This window comes from Electrona antarctica, assembly GCF_951216825.1.
Source record: "Electrona antarctica genome assembly, chromosome: 19".
In the NCBI taxonomy this organism is placed as follows: domain Eukaryota; kingdom Metazoa; phylum Chordata; class Actinopteri; order Myctophiformes; family Myctophidae; genus Electrona; species Electrona antarctica.
Genome location: NC_136800.1, coordinates 36884853 through 36902207, shown reverse-complemented (window position 1 = coordinate 36902207; position 17355 = coordinate 36884853). Strand labels below are relative to the sequence as shown.

The following is a 17355-nucleotide window of genomic DNA, read 5'->3' as shown; positions in this document are numbered from 1 at the left end:
GAGGAAGATTAGAGAAAACATCCTCCCAGGTATTATACGTCCTTCCAGTATCACCTCCCTCCCTGTACAATGCTGCCCCTTACCAGTACCAGTTCTCACCTCTGGTGTTGGTGTCCAAAGAACCGTACATCCACCTGGTTGTCTTCTCTCTGGAGGACCTTAGCCGGCCAGTAGCCGAAACCCTTCATCTTAGCCCATACGATCTCATGATACGGAGTCTGTAAACACCAGGGATGAAAAAAGATAAATTTAAAAAAAGGTAAAAAGGTATAGGTAGCCTCATCAGAAGACAAAATCTCATTTGTATTCAGATCAATAAGACAGATGGATTGTACATAAATTACGTTTTTTACTTTTTATTTACAGCATAATAACAAGCATGGATATGTTGAAGCCCATCGCACAGTGGTGTGGCTATCTGGCTTCATGATTTATGTAATAAATTATTATAAGCATGTTTTGGGGTATGCATGTCATGTGAAGGAATGATAGCGGCAGATCTGAGGTCTGGTTACTTACACATGGGTAGCAGAACCAGTTTTCAGGCCTAGCGTTGGACAGGTAGAAACAGTTTTTACACAACATCAACTCGTTTAACTGCAAGAGAAAAAAAAGGAGAGATAATAGATTACTATTTTAAATGGAAATACATTTCATTTGATTGACATTCAAGTGAAACTAAGGAAAGACTGCAAAACGAATAGTTATTTTCTACAGAATATAATCTACACACATCCTCACTCATGGTGCACTACAGCAGGGGTTCTCAACCCGTGGGCCGCGACCCCTCGGGGGGGGGGGGGTCGCCAAATTATTTTGGGGGATCCCCAAATTATAAAAACAAAAAATAACAACTGAATGGCTGGGAAATGGAAATGAAGAGTTCACATAGTACACATAGTACATGCATAAACCTTCCTTAATGATTATATCTGGTTTCAGTATTCATTTATGATATATTTTCTCTATTATTAAGGTTATTTTTGCAGTCAGTTTGTATTGGGGTGGGTAGGGGGGTGGGTCGTGATACATGGCCGGGGGGGTCCCCAGCCAAAAACGTTGAGAACCCCTGCACTACAGTGCTGTTCTCAGATCAGTAACAGAGTATAGTTGTACCTCATGACACACTACAGTGTTGTTCTCAGATCAGTAACAGAGTATAGTTGTACCTCATGACACACTACAGTGTTGTTCTCAGATCAGTAACAGAGTATAGTCGTACCTCATGACACATGTCGCTGTACAGGATCCGTGCAAACTCTGCTTGGTCGCTGTGCACTGCAAGAAACCACCAACAATACAACACTCAGAACCAAGCACACTGGTCTCCAAATGCCAATGAATAGTAGGTAAAACCATAATCATTATCAAACAATTTGTCACCACGACATTACAGTAATCAATTGCTAAAATTGCCAATCAACTTTATCTGTTGTCTTCTGTGCTCTGTGACCAAATAAGAAGTAGTGAATCAATTATCTCTCATTGTATGATGTACACTGTACAGTATTGGAATCATGGACAGGTAGCTATAAAGCCCAAAGTTCAACATCACTTTAACCACTTGAACTCCAGCGTCGATATTCTGGGGGGAACATTAGTCAAAAATAGTAGATCTACAAGTTCACAATGTGTCGTGGCACGCTGTGAACTTCAAAGAGATTTGGTGTAGTTGGAAAAAAGCGGTCCAAGTACAGAGCCAACTCATGTCCAGTTTAATACGTCTAGAGAGTTTAAGTGGTTATGGACTAAAATTTAAGATAGAACTCAAATTAAAAGAGAAAACATTGTCATGTGCACTATTTCCCTCTCAATCACCTCCAAACAAGATGGACGTATTGTGAACAATCAGCTGGGCATCTGCTTTAAACTCATCAGAACTCTTGTACTTCCCCTCTATCAGGTTCTGAGAGAGAGAGAGAGAGAGAGAGAGAGAGAGAGAGAGAGAGAGAGAGAGAGAGAGAGAGATGGACAGAGTGAGAGAGAGAGAGAGAGATGGACAGAGAGAGAGAGAGAGAGAGAGAGAGAGAGAGAGAGAGAGAGAGAGAGAGAGAGATGGACAGAGTGAGAGAGGGCCGATGAGAGGCGGAGAGACAGAGAGATGATTGGAGAGAAGTAAAAATAAGCACAAAGAGCTCTATTCACATGGAAGGAAGTATGTGTGCGTGCGTGCGCATGCGTGCACACGTGGTCATAACATGCAAGGGGTCCAGGAAAGGGCAATGTGGCACACACAAGCTGAGGACTAGGTTTTCTAGGCAGTTTGGCACACACACACACACACACACACACACACACACACACACACACACACACACACACACACACACACACACACACACACACACACACACACACACACACACACACACACACACACACACACACACACACACACACACACACACACACACACACACACACACACACACACACACACACACAAATAGAGGTTTACCTCTTGAATGATATTGACATCTGCTGCCGTATGAACCAGGCGTCTGTACATGGGATGTTTGGTATCTTTACCTTTCTTATTCAGATCCACCGCCTGGAGAGATAGAAAAAGAGAGAGAGGGGGGGTGAGGCTAAACAATAATGTTTTAACCTAGTAATTAGGCATATTGTACCAAGTCTTGTGTAGTAAGACAATCTGAAATGTCTGCCTACCAATACATCTGGTGACACCTACATTCAAGGTAGTAGCTAGAACTGTGTGGAAACCACTGAGATTAAAGGAAAAAGTAGCTGCATTGCAGCAACAATGCAAAGACTTTATGGCGGTCTCTTAAATTTGATGAAACCAGGGGCATTCCCCTGAATTCAGATGTCATCGGGGGCAGTCCCCTAAATTTAAATGTCACCGGATGTATTGGTGGTTGCTGGTTAGAGATCTCTTATCGCCTGCACACGCAAAACAAATGCTGACCAGGAAAAGGTAAAAGAGAAGGATCAATGACAGGATGAAGATGAAGGGAGAGAGGAAGGGCGGTAAGGAGGGAGGGAGACAGAATGGATGAATATTTAGATTTAATAACATTCGTATTGTGTACGAGGAGCTGACAGAGATATTAGAGCGAGAGGGAGGAGATGGGAAGAGATGAATGACGTTGAGACGATAGAGATGAAAAACTTAAACAGAGTAAAGCCTAATTTATTCTTTGTTGCACAACGGTGTCATGATGCATTGTGTATGTAAATCACTTATTTCTGGGACATTTTTCACCGCTAAATCAGTTATCTTCTGTGATGTGTTACATTTCCCACTTTTATGGAAGGCTAGATGTATGAAGAGAGAGGAAGGAATCAAGAGAGTTTGCGTTTTATGGCATAGAAGAGCAGTGGGACAGAAAGAACGGAGAGAAAGAACGAAAGCAGATAGAGGAGGGATGGATGGAAGAGATGGTATATGAGAGAAGGGAGACATAAGGAGAGAGGGGGGTTAAGGGAGGGAGGAGAAAGAGTGATAAGAGGAGGTATAAAAAGATTTAGTGGCACTTTTATAGTACAAGGGGATTATGGGTAAAAGGAGAGAGAGAGGGAGGGTTGGAATGAAGAGGGGATGATGGGGAGAAGAAGGAGGGAGAAGATTTAAAGCCACTTTTATAGAGTGGAGAGAACGAGCGAAGGACAGAGGGAGGATAGAGGCAGAGAGAGATGGTCAGAAAAATGAAAGGCAAAAGATGGGAGGAAGAGGCCAGGAAAAGAGGGACAGGGACATGAGAGGGAAAATAAGTACGTTGATGGAAAAGGGGATGAGGAGGAGATAAAACAACAGTGGAGATGGGGAGGGGGTCCATGGAGAGATGGTGGTAGGAGAAAGTGTAAAAGAGAGGGAGAATGGTGGAGGAGGGGAAGGGGAACAGAATGAAAGGGTGATGAAAGAGACGAAGGAAGTGTGAGAAAAGGTAACAAAGAAAGAGAACAGATGGAGGGAGGTAAAGTGGGATGACGAGAGAGGGCTGAAGAGAGGGAACCAAGGGGGTGATGAAATGAAAGAGGGCTGAAGAGAGGGAACAAGGGGGTGATGAAATGAAAGAGGGATGAAAAGGGGGAGAATGACAATATATACTGCAGAGATGAAGATTTACTGTATCCATAAACAGCAGAAAGATGGTTGGAGGAACATAGGAAGGTTGACAGTAAAGGAGAAATAAATAAATACATAAAATAAATGGATGGCCTGCTGTAGACCATTACTAGACCTTTGATTTAAACCAGCATAAAAAAAACACGGATGCCCCCACACACCCCTGTCATGCTGACTTGTGACTTCTACAACATATTGGTTTGCCTACCAGTCGGATATGTACGACCTTGGCACACACAACCAAGACAGCAATTGACAAAATCATTATTGACCGAGTAACTTAATATTGATAATGTGCTTCGTACCTTGTACTCTATTTGTGCCCCTTGTTGTTGTTTCTTTTATGTACGGGGACTACGAATGGATAAGCATTCTTGCTAAATCTGGTGTATTTACACGGCATCATGTATGCATTGTTCATTAAACTGCATTCACAAGAGTTTGATATTTTAGCAATCTCTCAGCTTGGGTAACAATGTAAGCTACTATAGTCTTTTATACTGTGTGTGTGTGTGTGTGTGTGTGTGTGTGTGTGTGTGTGTGTGTGTGTGTGTGTGTGTGTGTGTGTGTGTGTGTGTGTGTGTGTGTGTGTGTGTGTGTGTGTGTGTGTGTGTGTGTGTGTGTGTGTGTGTGTGTGTGTGTGTGGTTTCTTTTCTCACCCTCTCTTTCATCCGCTCAACAATAAAACGCAGGTATTTACGCATGTCCTGTCTGTTCAGGTTTTTCTTTTTACTTCCCTGCAGAGAGAGAGAGAGAGAGAGAGAGAGAGAGAGAGAGAGAGAGAGAGAGAGAGAGAGAGAGAGAGAGAGAGAGAGAGAGAGAGAGAGAGATAGGAGGGAGGGGCAGAGATAGAGAAGAGTAGTCAAGAGGGGTGAAAGAGAGAGGGCAGGAGGGGAAAGAGAAATGTTAACAGTTAAAGAAAAATAAACATTTGAAATGGACATAATCTTTTCAAACAGTCGAGTCACATTTAAACCATAACACACACACTCCTGTGAGGTCAGCGGGCTTTCAGCTGAATGCAGTGAACTGAAGAGGAACTGACCTCTCCCTGTGGAAGAGTCTCACTGCCTGGCTGTCTCTCTCTCTCTGTTTTCAGCTGCTGTTTACATCCAATTCACAAGAAAACAAAACGTTTTAATCACACTTTTGAAGCATTCTAAGAGAAAGTCATTAAACAAAAACGTGAATTAACGTGGATTTTGATACTCGCTTGGCTTGTCTGGAGATAACGAATAAGCCACATGGACACAGAATGCAACTTTTATGTTAGAAAACACATCCGATGGGTATTCCTGCCCACTACCATGGCACGGTGCCGGCAGCTTTTCCGTGCACTCCGACGAGCACAACTGGCCATGTCCATGTGTAGGAAGCCAGCAGAAGAAGTAATTCTTTCTTTCCAAACGTTTCAGGTCGAGACCCAAAACAGAGATTATACGTTTGCCCAGGACCCAAACTAGTGAAAATAGCAGATCTACAAGCACACAACGTGTATCTGTGCGCCACGTTGCGAGCTTGTAGATCAGCTATTTTCACTACTTCTCGACCCATACAAATTGGTCTGTGACCCACAAATGGTCGGAATAGCGCTTGTTGCCTTGTTCCTCGTGAGACATGGCCAAAGCATTTCCAGGGGTACCCAGCAAAAACCGTTGAGAGAACCCTTGTCATAGGTAATAGGTGAACTCTAAAGAAAACGGGATCAATAATTATATGCAAACCGCTGGAGATCTACAGTATATAGCAAAAAAGGTTTCCCAATTGTCAACAAATACCAAGGCTGTCAATTAAGCTTAAACAAGAGACAGATCTAGAATGCAATTATAATCATAATTGCATTCTAGATCTGTCTGTTCATGGTATTAGTTTGATGTGAAATCCTCTACCATGTGCAAAAGATGTAAAGTAATGTAACGTATCCATGTTTTTTTTATGTTTTTTTTTGTGGCTATCACCTTTATTTTGTATATTTTTTATAGGCTGACAGGAAATGGGGAGAGAGATGGGGGGGAAGACATGCAGTAAAGGCCGTCGGGATCGGGAGTCGAACCCGCGGCACACTGCCAGACTGGATTGCCAGCCAAGGTGCCTGGACCACTGAGCCATGGCCCAGGCCAACGTATCCATGTTTGCATAAGATTAGCACCCCCACCCCATCTCTCACTCACTCACACACACACACACACACACACACACACACACACACACACACACACACACACACACACACACACACACACACACACACACACACACACACACACACACACACACACACACACACACACACACACACACACACACACACACACACACACACACACACACACACACACACACACACACACACACACACACACACACACACACACACACACACACACACACACACACACAATGTTATCAGCTCTACAGAAGAAATGAGGAGATGACCGGTCAGCAGCAGAAAAGAGGTACTGGAATACGTAAAAGGTTGTCTGTAAAAGCTTTGGGAGACAGACGGACACAGACATTGGACATGGAACGAGCTGCTGATCCAGGGCCAGTAACACAACATACTGGTAGATTGGTCGGTCTGCATTATTTGACTTTGTTTAATGACATCAGTATTGGTACCCTTGTCTGCCCCCGACCACATATATACATGTATTTTAACGTAAATAGTGGCCAGTAGTTGTATATTTCACCAACTCTTTTTGGGAACGTAAGACACAAATTAATTTGAACTCTGAAAAGCACTTTTATAGTGATGAAGTAGTAAGTAGCCTTGCCGAGCCATGAGGCCCATAGGGCAGGAGCCTATCTCCTGTTTCTGTAGCGTGAGGCAGCTTGATGTACAAGTACACCCCCTGGACATGACGCTAGTATGTCACAGGGACTTACCCCCAATCCAACCCTTGATGCTGAGTGTCAAGCAGGGAGGCACTGGGTCCCATTTTTAGAGTCTTTGGTATGACCCCGGCCGGGGATTGAACCCCGACCTCCCAGTCTCAGGGCGGACACTCTAACCACAAGGCCACTGAGCCACTGAGCTGGTTATAGTGATGAAACTGGGATTCAAAGTTAGTTTTCCCTTTACCAGGCAGATATACAGTGATATAGCCGGGGGAAATTGGTTTTAAAATTTGCAATGCTTAAAAAATGTTTCAAATGCTTAGGATTTTCTGTAAAGTCAAAACTGACTTTTGAAAACAGGCAGGGAACAGACCAAACTAGATAAAGTGCCCCTCGGGGCACAGGTCATCACCAAGGCAGGTCAGGTTGTGGCCTTCTGGTGGCGAGTTATCCTTTCAAGTACCTTGGTGTGTCCGCACACTCATATACGGTACACCCACACACACACACACACACCCACACCACCTACCCTGCAGACCGCACAGTGCCAGTGGACGCCACCATCTCGTGGTTTGTACTCTTCTGAAAGACACTTGAGGTGATAGACGCGGAAGCAGTTTTCGCACGACAGCACGTCGCCCGGCAGGTGGCACTCGAAACAGTACCAGTCGTGACTCTCTGTCTCCCATTCCTGGACAGAACACACACATGGAACACAGGTTTGGGTCACCCCCTCCCCCACCAACCATACCACCCCAAGCACACCCACCCTTCAGGTCCACTATAAACCCGTCGAGACCAGCCAGGGAGGGAGGTTAATCTTGTTCAGCCACCAAAACGACATTTTGCAACCACCTGAAGGTGATGGCAAAAAGGTGTGAGGATTGTTAATATTTGAGAGATTAAAGGGAGCTCTTCAAATGCTGCCCAGTAGCAATATACAATAATATAGTGTCACTGAACTCTAATAGTAGGTGTGGACAACTGTGTGCCAATGGCAAATTGGCTGATCCCAAACGTTTGTGTTCCACAAGGGCAAATTTGTTTTGCAAATAGACTGATGCAAAGATTACATGCACGTATCAGCCTTTTCTTGGCTGGTGTTATCTTCCCACCTTGGAGCTAGGTCTCTGCTATCTCACTGTACCCCATATAAAAAACTAACTAAACAAAATAAACATTACAGAATACAGACGAAGAGGTTTATTCCAAATGAAGCATTATCCATCACCTTTTTAAAAATACACAGTTTCTCTTAAAGTGTTTTCTGGCATCCAAATAAAGCCGTTCTGTTAACTGTAACTGTTAAATAGTACGATCCAGATTAAGAACTTCAGAAACAGGAATGTTTTGTGAGGATATTTATAATTATGATTTTTTTTTTAACAAAATATATTTAGGAAGCAAATAAAAAAAGGATGTCTAAAGTTTTGGAATTAACCTCTTCAATATCAGTCTATTAGAAATAAAATGACTACTATATTAGGTTGAATATACACTTCTCTCCAGCATACAGCACTCTTACTTGCCAAACCTGTTGCTACCATAAACAACCTGACACCCGTGACCCTAACACTGTAGATGGTAAATGCATGGGCATCAGAGTGCTCCAACTGTCACAGTTTTACCGTAACCAGAATGTCATGGATTTGATCTCATAACAGTCCATCATGACAATATGGCCATGAACTCTGAACACCTCCTGCTTGCTGAATGTAGATCGGTCTGGCTTCTTGGGTAATTAATTATTACTATATATTGCAATGAACGAAGGGATGCCAACATTCTTGAGACAAATGAAGACACCTGTGCTCTGTAAAGGTGCAACACAATACCATCTATCAATCCAATACACAATGACCTGGAATGTTTTCTCAGGCCTACAAAGACTTTTACTTCCTGGAAGTTGATTTAGTCAATAACCATACCAAACATACTAACTCCAGCCAGTAAACACAGTCAGGTCAGCCCTGCTTAGCAACAATCTTATCACCAGTAACTAACTACTTATTTGCCTAACAGCAGTTCTACAATAAAACGACTAGAGGTGTCTAAGGACACTGCCCTTCCTCTGTAGTTACACCCTTCATCTTAAAAATAAACACCAGTTCATCTTAAATCCACACCAGGTCCAGGTACCCCAAATACTTATTATACTATAGTCATGTTGAACGGCAAAAATGTTTTTAAAATTATACAGGCCTCAACAACAAACAGAGAATAGCTTTAAATATGTTACCGGTATGAAGTCCGTCTGTGGAAGAACATAAACAACAATACATTAGGGAAAGCAAACACAGGCTGCCCCACTTCCTGCTCCCACCCTGACTAATTGACCCCATAGTATCCACTATGTACATATATATTTTAAAGGGGAGAGAAGTCCACCCCTTTGCATTTTTTTTTTATTTAGATTTCGGAGTAATTGCTGAGAGGGAGATGGTGTAGTTGAGGGAGGTATGAAGAAAGTATAGAAGAAAGAAGAAGAAAGTATATTCTTAAGAAATAGCAGAGGTCAGATTTTGATCTTAGCTCAGCCGTTGGTACAAATGGGTCCAGAGATGGAAGTCTAAACCTGGGGTTCCCAAAGTTGGCGTCGGGACCCCACATGGGGTCGCAAAATTATTTTGGGTCAAATATATTTTAAACACCTGAAGAGAACTCAACAGAATGAGTGAAATACAATGTAAAAATGATTGATTACAAATACATTTTAACCATAATTGTTACAAACCCCTAGCCCTAGGCTTAATACATTACAGACAAAATGTGCAGACAAAAGTGCACCAAAAAAAATCACCTGCAGGGTTAGGTTGGGGTCGTGAGTCAATGGCAGCATTATTTTGGGGTCGGATGCTGAAACGTTTGGGAACCCATGGTCTAAACCACCATCAATTAGCATTTGACTACATAATTAAAACAGACATAAGATGATGTACAGATAGTAGTTGTGGCAACATTTCCTAGAATATAGTCCACTTCGAAAAAGTGTAGCGTGGTTCCTGATGAAATGTGAGCAATTAGGAGGATGTTACGTTGCATTGCTTAACATCAAGTACCAGTTCCAAATCTGTAAGTGCACCTAAGTGACACTAAATCTTTACAATGGCTTAAGGGCATTCTGGCAGCTCTGCTAGCTGGCATGGAAACCAGAAAGTCACTGGGCACAAAGAGTAGAAAAGTGACTCTATATTATAACTAAGAAAAGAAAATCTTATATGGAATCTCAATGGAAGCGGCTCATGATTTTTTCATGTGGAGCACAGAACTAGCAGTAGGAATGAACCACTTGACATCAATGCAACTATGGTATAAATATGCAAAGTGTCAAGAGTACAACTGCACCCCCTCACAGTCTGCTGGAGTGGCTCAGACAGACTTTACTACCATCTAGTTCTGGAAATCTTTGTTGGCTCAATTTTGCACATCGGCGCATAAATGATAGGTATATAAATCTACAAGAACAGCACATACATATCTATTTTTTTCTATGTTTCCGTAAAATCATCAAATTCAACAAGTCTACACACTGATGACTCCTTTCACAATCACGTTCCTGAAATCTGGACTCGGCATATAAATCCATTTTATTATTAGCTTAGCTGGCACATTTAAGATCAATAGAAGCCTCAAGAAGTTTATTTTAAAAATCCATCTTTATGCTTAAGCTCATGATAATACAACGTACAGTGCATCACCTCAAAATCTCTGTAAATCTCATTTAGTCATGACATGTAAACAGTTCTTTGTCAAACATCCAGTCACTTGATTTAATCACGCAACAACCCTCTTCAATCTAGTACTGTAAATCGCTATGTAAACAAAACCTGAACATAACATTAAGGCAGATACAGGCAGGTACAACACAAAAAATGTAATTATAGTCTTTAGAACACGGTGCACCTATCATGTCAGATCCTGCCTCTTTCTGTCTACAGACTCATTGTATCATTATTGGACTTGAACCGACAGGAGCAGTACTAGTGTCTTCAGTCGGTCATAGTGGGGCTACGAAGTAGACAAGCCCAAACAGCACCATAAATAGTCACGAGGACAAAAGACAGCTTCATAATAGATCTCCTCCGCACCACCAAGGACCCTGATGTGAAGCCAAGCCTCCGCACCACCAAGGACCCTGATGTGAAGCCAAGCCTGACAGAAACACTGGAGTACAATACAGTGTCTACATACACACAAACACCGACACATACCGATACAGAGGACATAGACACACCATACACACATCCATATTGTACACACCTTCACGAGAGAGAGAGAGAGACAGACAGACAGACAGACAGACAGACAGACAGACAGACAGACAGACAGACAGACAGACAGACAGACAGACAGACAGACAGACACAGACACAGACACAGACACAGACACAGACACAGACACAGACACAGACACACACAGACACAGACACAGACACAGACACACACACACACACACACACAGATGTATAGACACACTTGACAACCCACATGTACCCTATGTGTTCTGTCAGGCATTAAGAGGTATCTCCGCTGCTGAGTTTTTTTGAAGATCGGAGCCTGGGGGCAGTATTATGCGTGTCTTAAGTACCAGGTCTTATGACTTAACTTAAGACCTGGAGGCGTGGTCAATGCTGTTTGGCCACTCAGAATAGCCAAATGGCATTGATCACGCCTCCAGGTCTTAAGTTAAGTAATAAGACCTGGTACTTAAGACACGCATAATACTGCCCTGGGAGTCTAAAGATGTGTTCACACAAGCCATGCAATGTTTTTGATCAAAGCAATTCAATATTAAGTCAATGTAAAGACTCATCATCAAGCAATATTTCGCTTCTACACCCAAAACTAAACAAATCATCAGTTGAAAAACTCTGGGAAGCGAACAGAGCAACATCCGATGTAGGATACAGTTGGAGAAGTAGTTTGTTATTGCTGTGTGTGGATTTCCTGAGATACTATATGATGCAACACTTGTGAATGGACTAGTGTATGTCTCAGGTAAGTACCGGTACATGTTGTGCTCCCTTGCTTTCCAAGATTATAAAGCACACTGGTGACATAAACATTGCCAATGCTGCCATGACCAAAGTCACAAAAATGTCAGCTGAACTAAGCGACATAGCTCCCGCAATTCAAATGATGCGGGAGGGTTTTGGTTTTAACTTGAGCCAGGATGCCTGAAGTGGGCCAAAGGCAGAGTGTATAAGATGCCAATTATGCCCGGTTGGTGGTCACTAGAATCACTGAGGCTTAAATAACTGAAAGTCAATGAACACAAGAGGGGAAAAGGTGCACAAGTCCAGGGGGAGGATCCTAGTAAGGATCAATGGCAAAGATGACCATTGTTCGTTATAATAGCATAGTACTGCTACCAGTGGGGCTCTAAGATCTTGGTTAATCAGTTGGTCCATCTGTCCAAACTAAGGCCCTCATTTATCAACGCGTTGTACACCGTGTTGATAAATGAGGGCTTAAGAGATATTTGGCCATGCGATGAAAACATATCAAACTGTTGGGGCACCACAAATGCAAAAGGTTGAACCCTATTTCGTAGAAACGCAACTTTCCCCATGTGGCTTCCTTAGACCGGTATCTGCAATCACAGTTTATAATTTCTCAAAATTGTCAAGTTAAGATTGCTTTTCAAAAGATTTGAGATCATCCTGATCAAAACGAGAAACAAAAGAAGGGATCCACTACAATGCAAGTAACAGGCATGGACATGGCAAGAGTACAATCACAGAAATCACAGCACTTTCCAACCCCCCCCCAACATTCTCCCTCCTCTCTCCCCTCCAACACCCACAGACACATCATTTTCACTTTGTCAAAATATAACTACAAACAAAGCATGCTGGACAGAAGAAACACACCGCAGTACATCTCCCCTCTAAGTTCTAACCCATCCTCCCTGCCCGACACACACTAGAGGAGGAAACTACCATCATCAGAAAACAAAACTACGGGAACTACCCACTCGTCGATGTGATGCTTGCTACCAACCTGCAGCTATGCTAGCATTGCTTGTCGTCTTGCATGAGGACGCGAGTCAAATAAAAGGACACTGACACGACAATGGTTCACTCTGAAACTTATAGTTTTGATTGCGATACAATCACACCGTATGCATAAAGCCACGGTACTGAAGAGAGCTTTCGACCATGCCACTTCATCCCCGACTCCGTTTCAATTTGCCACGTTTGTCAAGCAACGGCACATCTGTAGATAAGTAGCGAGCACACCTTTCATGAAGATCACCGATCCATTCCGCAAGAAATGTCTGGCCACCTGAACACAGTGCTACAAAAGGACTCTCGTGAACTTGACTGCGTTTGGAATTCCCTTATTGCGGGAATGGAAAGCCACTGAAATGTTTTCATGTTGGAAAGTACACAATAATATAATTTACCTTAATTGCACTTTGCATACATGTGTAGTTCATGTAGCCTACACAACCAGAAGTTGAAGTTATTATTGTAATGCATAACAAATGTCAATCAAATCCCTGATTGCACTGTGTTTGATGGTACCCATTTCTCACAGAATGATGTTAGTTGTGAGGGGGAAAAATAGAGAGAGAGAGAGAGAGATCAAAGAGAAACAAACCAACTCCCAAATGTGGAGAAACAACAATGCAGCCCTTACCTTTTCTCCCTCTGCTTTCGGGTCCTGTGATTGCAAGTGATTCAGAAAGTAGTGTTTAAATGTTGTGCTTCTAAAAAGGAGCTGTGCTTGTGTTTGTCTCCTAAGAGCCTGTCACCTCCAATACATAAACTTTCATATATTTGTGACTACTAATTGTGTGCGACAATATGAAATCGGCCCCTCACAAGTACAATCCGCAAACTGTTAACAGACAAAGGTAATATTTGGCCTGCCACTGCTACAGTGGCACATGGTGATTTATAAGGTCCAGACATTATTATGTATCATTTATATGTAATTATATGGAGCCGTTAAATAACATCACTTCAGACGATTCTAATATCCCTGCAAAGTGTATATCATTGCACTAACATTAACAAGAGTTATATTCAATATTCATTGCATAGATCTGTGGGTAGAGAAATAAACTGCCATGGTTAGGGATTTGCATCCCACAGGGACCATGGTATGGTTCCATTTACTGAATTAGACAAAAACATTCATAAGTTAATGAGACAAGCAATTGGAAATTGTGTGCAATCAATCATTATGGCATAATGTACTTTCACCCACAAGGTGTATTTTACATACACCCGTCTTATATTACAGTATGGAATTTCATAACATGCAAATTGACATGGTCCTTCCAATTAACAAGGGAATGGAAAGGAAATGAAGTATAATAGAATAATATATAGATCATGCTGATGCAAAGGCAGCAGAGATTTGAAGGTGTAATAACTTGATATAACTTGATTACAATGGTATATGATTAAACAGGACTACAAACTAACCTATGGTTTGAACAAAGAAGGTGCTGGAGCAAGTCTGACGATTGGAGCCTTTTTTAATAAGAGGGTGCAAAGGCAAAAACAACAACGTTCCGATGTCAAACTACACCTTCATCATGACTTGACGATGTATGTACCGTCTGTGAAAAGCGTAGGCAGAAGCTTTAGCCCGATACCTTTTTTTGGGTCATAATAACTATGTAATAATGTATTATTGTTGTTGGTTTGTTTTAGTACTGCTATGTTTTATGCACATGTTTTATGCACATGGAGTGTATTGTTTACATGGTTGAACTGATTTGTGAAGTGAACTGTATGTGTCCGGTGCTCCTGAGACGAACCGATCAGTCTGATTTCGGCTTGAGGAAGGGTGAAATATTCCTAACCTATGCTTTGTCGCACAACAGCGCCACTCAACAGAAATACATTCAAGCAAACGATGTTTGCATTTTATTTTCTGTGAACGACACCATCGTGCGGCAAAGCATAAATTAGACTTAACAGTGGGAGCTATAGCTAGGCTTACCATCTCCTCCCCGGGCAACCAGTAGCCCTCCTGCTCGATGCCAGCCTTGGAGCCTTTGCAGCCGACAGTCAGGGTCTCCACCACCAGGCCGTCCTTCACAGCCAGAGTGAGTTGCCTGGACGTCTCCTTGGGATGCATGCCGAACATACGGCTCAGGTACCTGTTGGGGTGGGTGGGGGCAGGAAAGTTAGGAAACCAACCGAGTTGGTGATTTCATTTCAAATCTTCTCTTATATCACAAATAGATGTATACAACAGACATTTCCATTCATAGCAAAGCTGTGCTTCTCTGTAAAAAAAATAATAATAAGAAAGAAAGAAACAGAAGAGGAATTCATCAATCCATCCATCATGCCTCAGCAACACTATGTAGAATTGTTTAGATTACCCATTTTGACCTGAGATCAGATTCTAAAAATGTCTTCTACATCCTGACAGTTTTCTGAAAAAGCTATGTTTCTATGTCAGTGGTTCTTCGATTTTTTTTAAATAGCAGATCTACAAGCTCGTAGCGCGCCACTCGGTGGCGCGCTATGAGCTTGTAGATCTGCTATTTTTCAATAGCTAAAGCATAACATAATGCTAACACCAAAAGGGGTTCCCGCCCAAAATGGGATAAGGTTGTAAAGCTGGCAGCCCACGGGCCAGGTCCATTCTATACCACGGGCTGATTTTTGGGTACATTTTCTGTATCGTGTTGCAAGTGCAGCTTGTTGTTGTGTACATAGGAAAACAATAGGACACAATAAGACTCCCACTCTGTGTGACTTAGTCAACCCTCAATCTGTTCAGGGCATCAAAGAGGTGCTTAATGGCACAACAAACTTGTTATGGAATAATAGAACATTCGTGCCTTTCACATTAAATTAGGCCTGTGGGATATGTGTGAGAAAGCCAGCTTATTTCCCCTCTGCGGTCTGTGTGTGCATGTCACTCATGGGAATGATTACAACTTGGACAGTCTGTGTGTGCATGTCACTCATGGGAATGATTACAACTTGGACAGTCTGTGTGTGCATGTCACTCATGGGAATGATTACAACTTGGACAGGTACTAAGTGGGGGAAAACAGCTAGAAAAGTGGGAAACCTTTCCCAGGCTTTACTCAGCTCAATGTTCACAAGCACGTGACAAATTACGTGAGGCTGAGGGGTCCGTCAGTTAATCACTACTTGATTGTATCCGTCGTATTGTTGTGTATTACTGTTGTATATGCTTTGCAACTGTACATTACTCTGTGCATTTACCATGTCACTGATGCTTGTACTAAGGGAGTTACATTATATAACCTAAATTCAAAATGGGGGTTAGTCGGTTATCCGGTAATGGTAGAAAGGCCACCTGGGATTAAATAGTAAGGTTGCAGGTTCAACCTTCATTTCGGCCAGTCTGTGTGTTGAAATGTCCCTGAGCAAGACACTTAACCCTGGATGCTGAATGATCCAGACTGCTTCTAATAGTTCCCCACCAACAACAAATTATTACGATCTTCCTCCTCTTTGTTAAGGTCTCAATTATCATTTTCCCCACAGTGCAGAAAACCCTGAACAGTGATATTGAGGCAGCATGGAGCTCAGGGGTGTGGTGTGTGTGTACATGTGTGTGTACTTAAGTCAATGAAGTTGAGCGAGTGTGTCTTTACGTGTACTCGGTGACGGAGTGTGTGTGTGTGTGTGTGTGTGTGTGTGTGTGTGTGTGTGTGTGTGTGTGTGTGTGTGTGTGTGTGTGTGTGTGTGACGCATTCCGCTGCTTCCGTCACCATGACAACAGCACGGGTGCCTGGCAAGCAGCCAGATCCCGAGGTACTCTGCATATGAGACGCGCTAAGTGTTTCATTTAAGCCGCCCATTCAATAGCACAAATCAAAAGGAAATGACTGCTCAGCCACAAGGAGAACCACCGTCGAGGATTCTCTAAGTCTAACCCATCTGCACACACTAAACCCATCAGAGCTCTTAACTGGCTTAATAAGGGGACTCCAACTGTGCGCTAGCCTCAAATGCCAGGACCAGGATATGCTGAATTAACATTAATATTCCACTACTGAAGTTATTGTCATTTGCGCGACCCCGTCAGAACATTCTGTGATGCTGATCTGAGTCCTGGTCCGCTTGTTGCGATGCTTCATTTAAACAATAGTATAAACAAATATTCCTCATCCTCGATAATTTAACAAGTGAAATGATAATGGGTGAACCTGCTGTGTTCCATATAAAGGCCTCACTTCTATAGAGGGGAAGGGGAGCTGCAATATGGGCTGGCTGGATTCCCAGCCAGAATGACAATGAATGTCAATCCACCTATTGATCATGGCCCTGTATGTTACTCCCTGGGCCTGAGTGCAGACAAGGTTCAGGATCACTAGAAGAGCATTTTATTTGAAGTGCTCGTCTGAGCTAATATTACTGCAGTTGAAATGCTTCTGATGGTGTTGCAACTCGCAAGACGAAGTATTTGTATGTTTTT

At 42.6% G+C, this 17355-nt stretch overlaps 1 protein-coding gene across 3 annotated transcripts in view; it reads right to left on the bottom strand.

The window, feature by feature from the left end:
• zmynd11 (zinc finger, MYND-type containing 11) overlaps positions 1-17355 on the bottom strand; it is a 36984-nt gene that overhangs the window by 10530 nt on the left and 9099 nt on the right. For all 3 annotated transcript variants that reach the window (XM_079488682.1, XM_079488683.1, XM_079488681.1), the window contains exons 3-13: positions 14890-15049; positions 13573-13596; positions 9168-9182; positions 7458-7619; positions 5136-5192; positions 4750-4827; positions 2459-2551; positions 1819-1906; positions 1223-1278; positions 520-597; positions 100-218 (exon numbers count right to left, since the gene is read on the bottom strand). In XM_079488682.1, coding sequence (XP_079344808.1) covers positions 100-218; positions 520-597; positions 1223-1278; positions 1819-1906; positions 2459-2551; positions 4750-4827; positions 5136-5192; positions 7458-7619; positions 9168-9182; positions 13573-13596; positions 14890-15049 — 930 coding nt within the window. The remainder of the gene's footprint in view (positions 1-99; positions 219-519; positions 598-1222; positions 1279-1818; positions 1907-2458; positions 2552-4749; positions 4828-5135; positions 5193-7457; positions 7620-9167; positions 9183-13572; positions 13597-14889; positions 15050-17355) is intronic.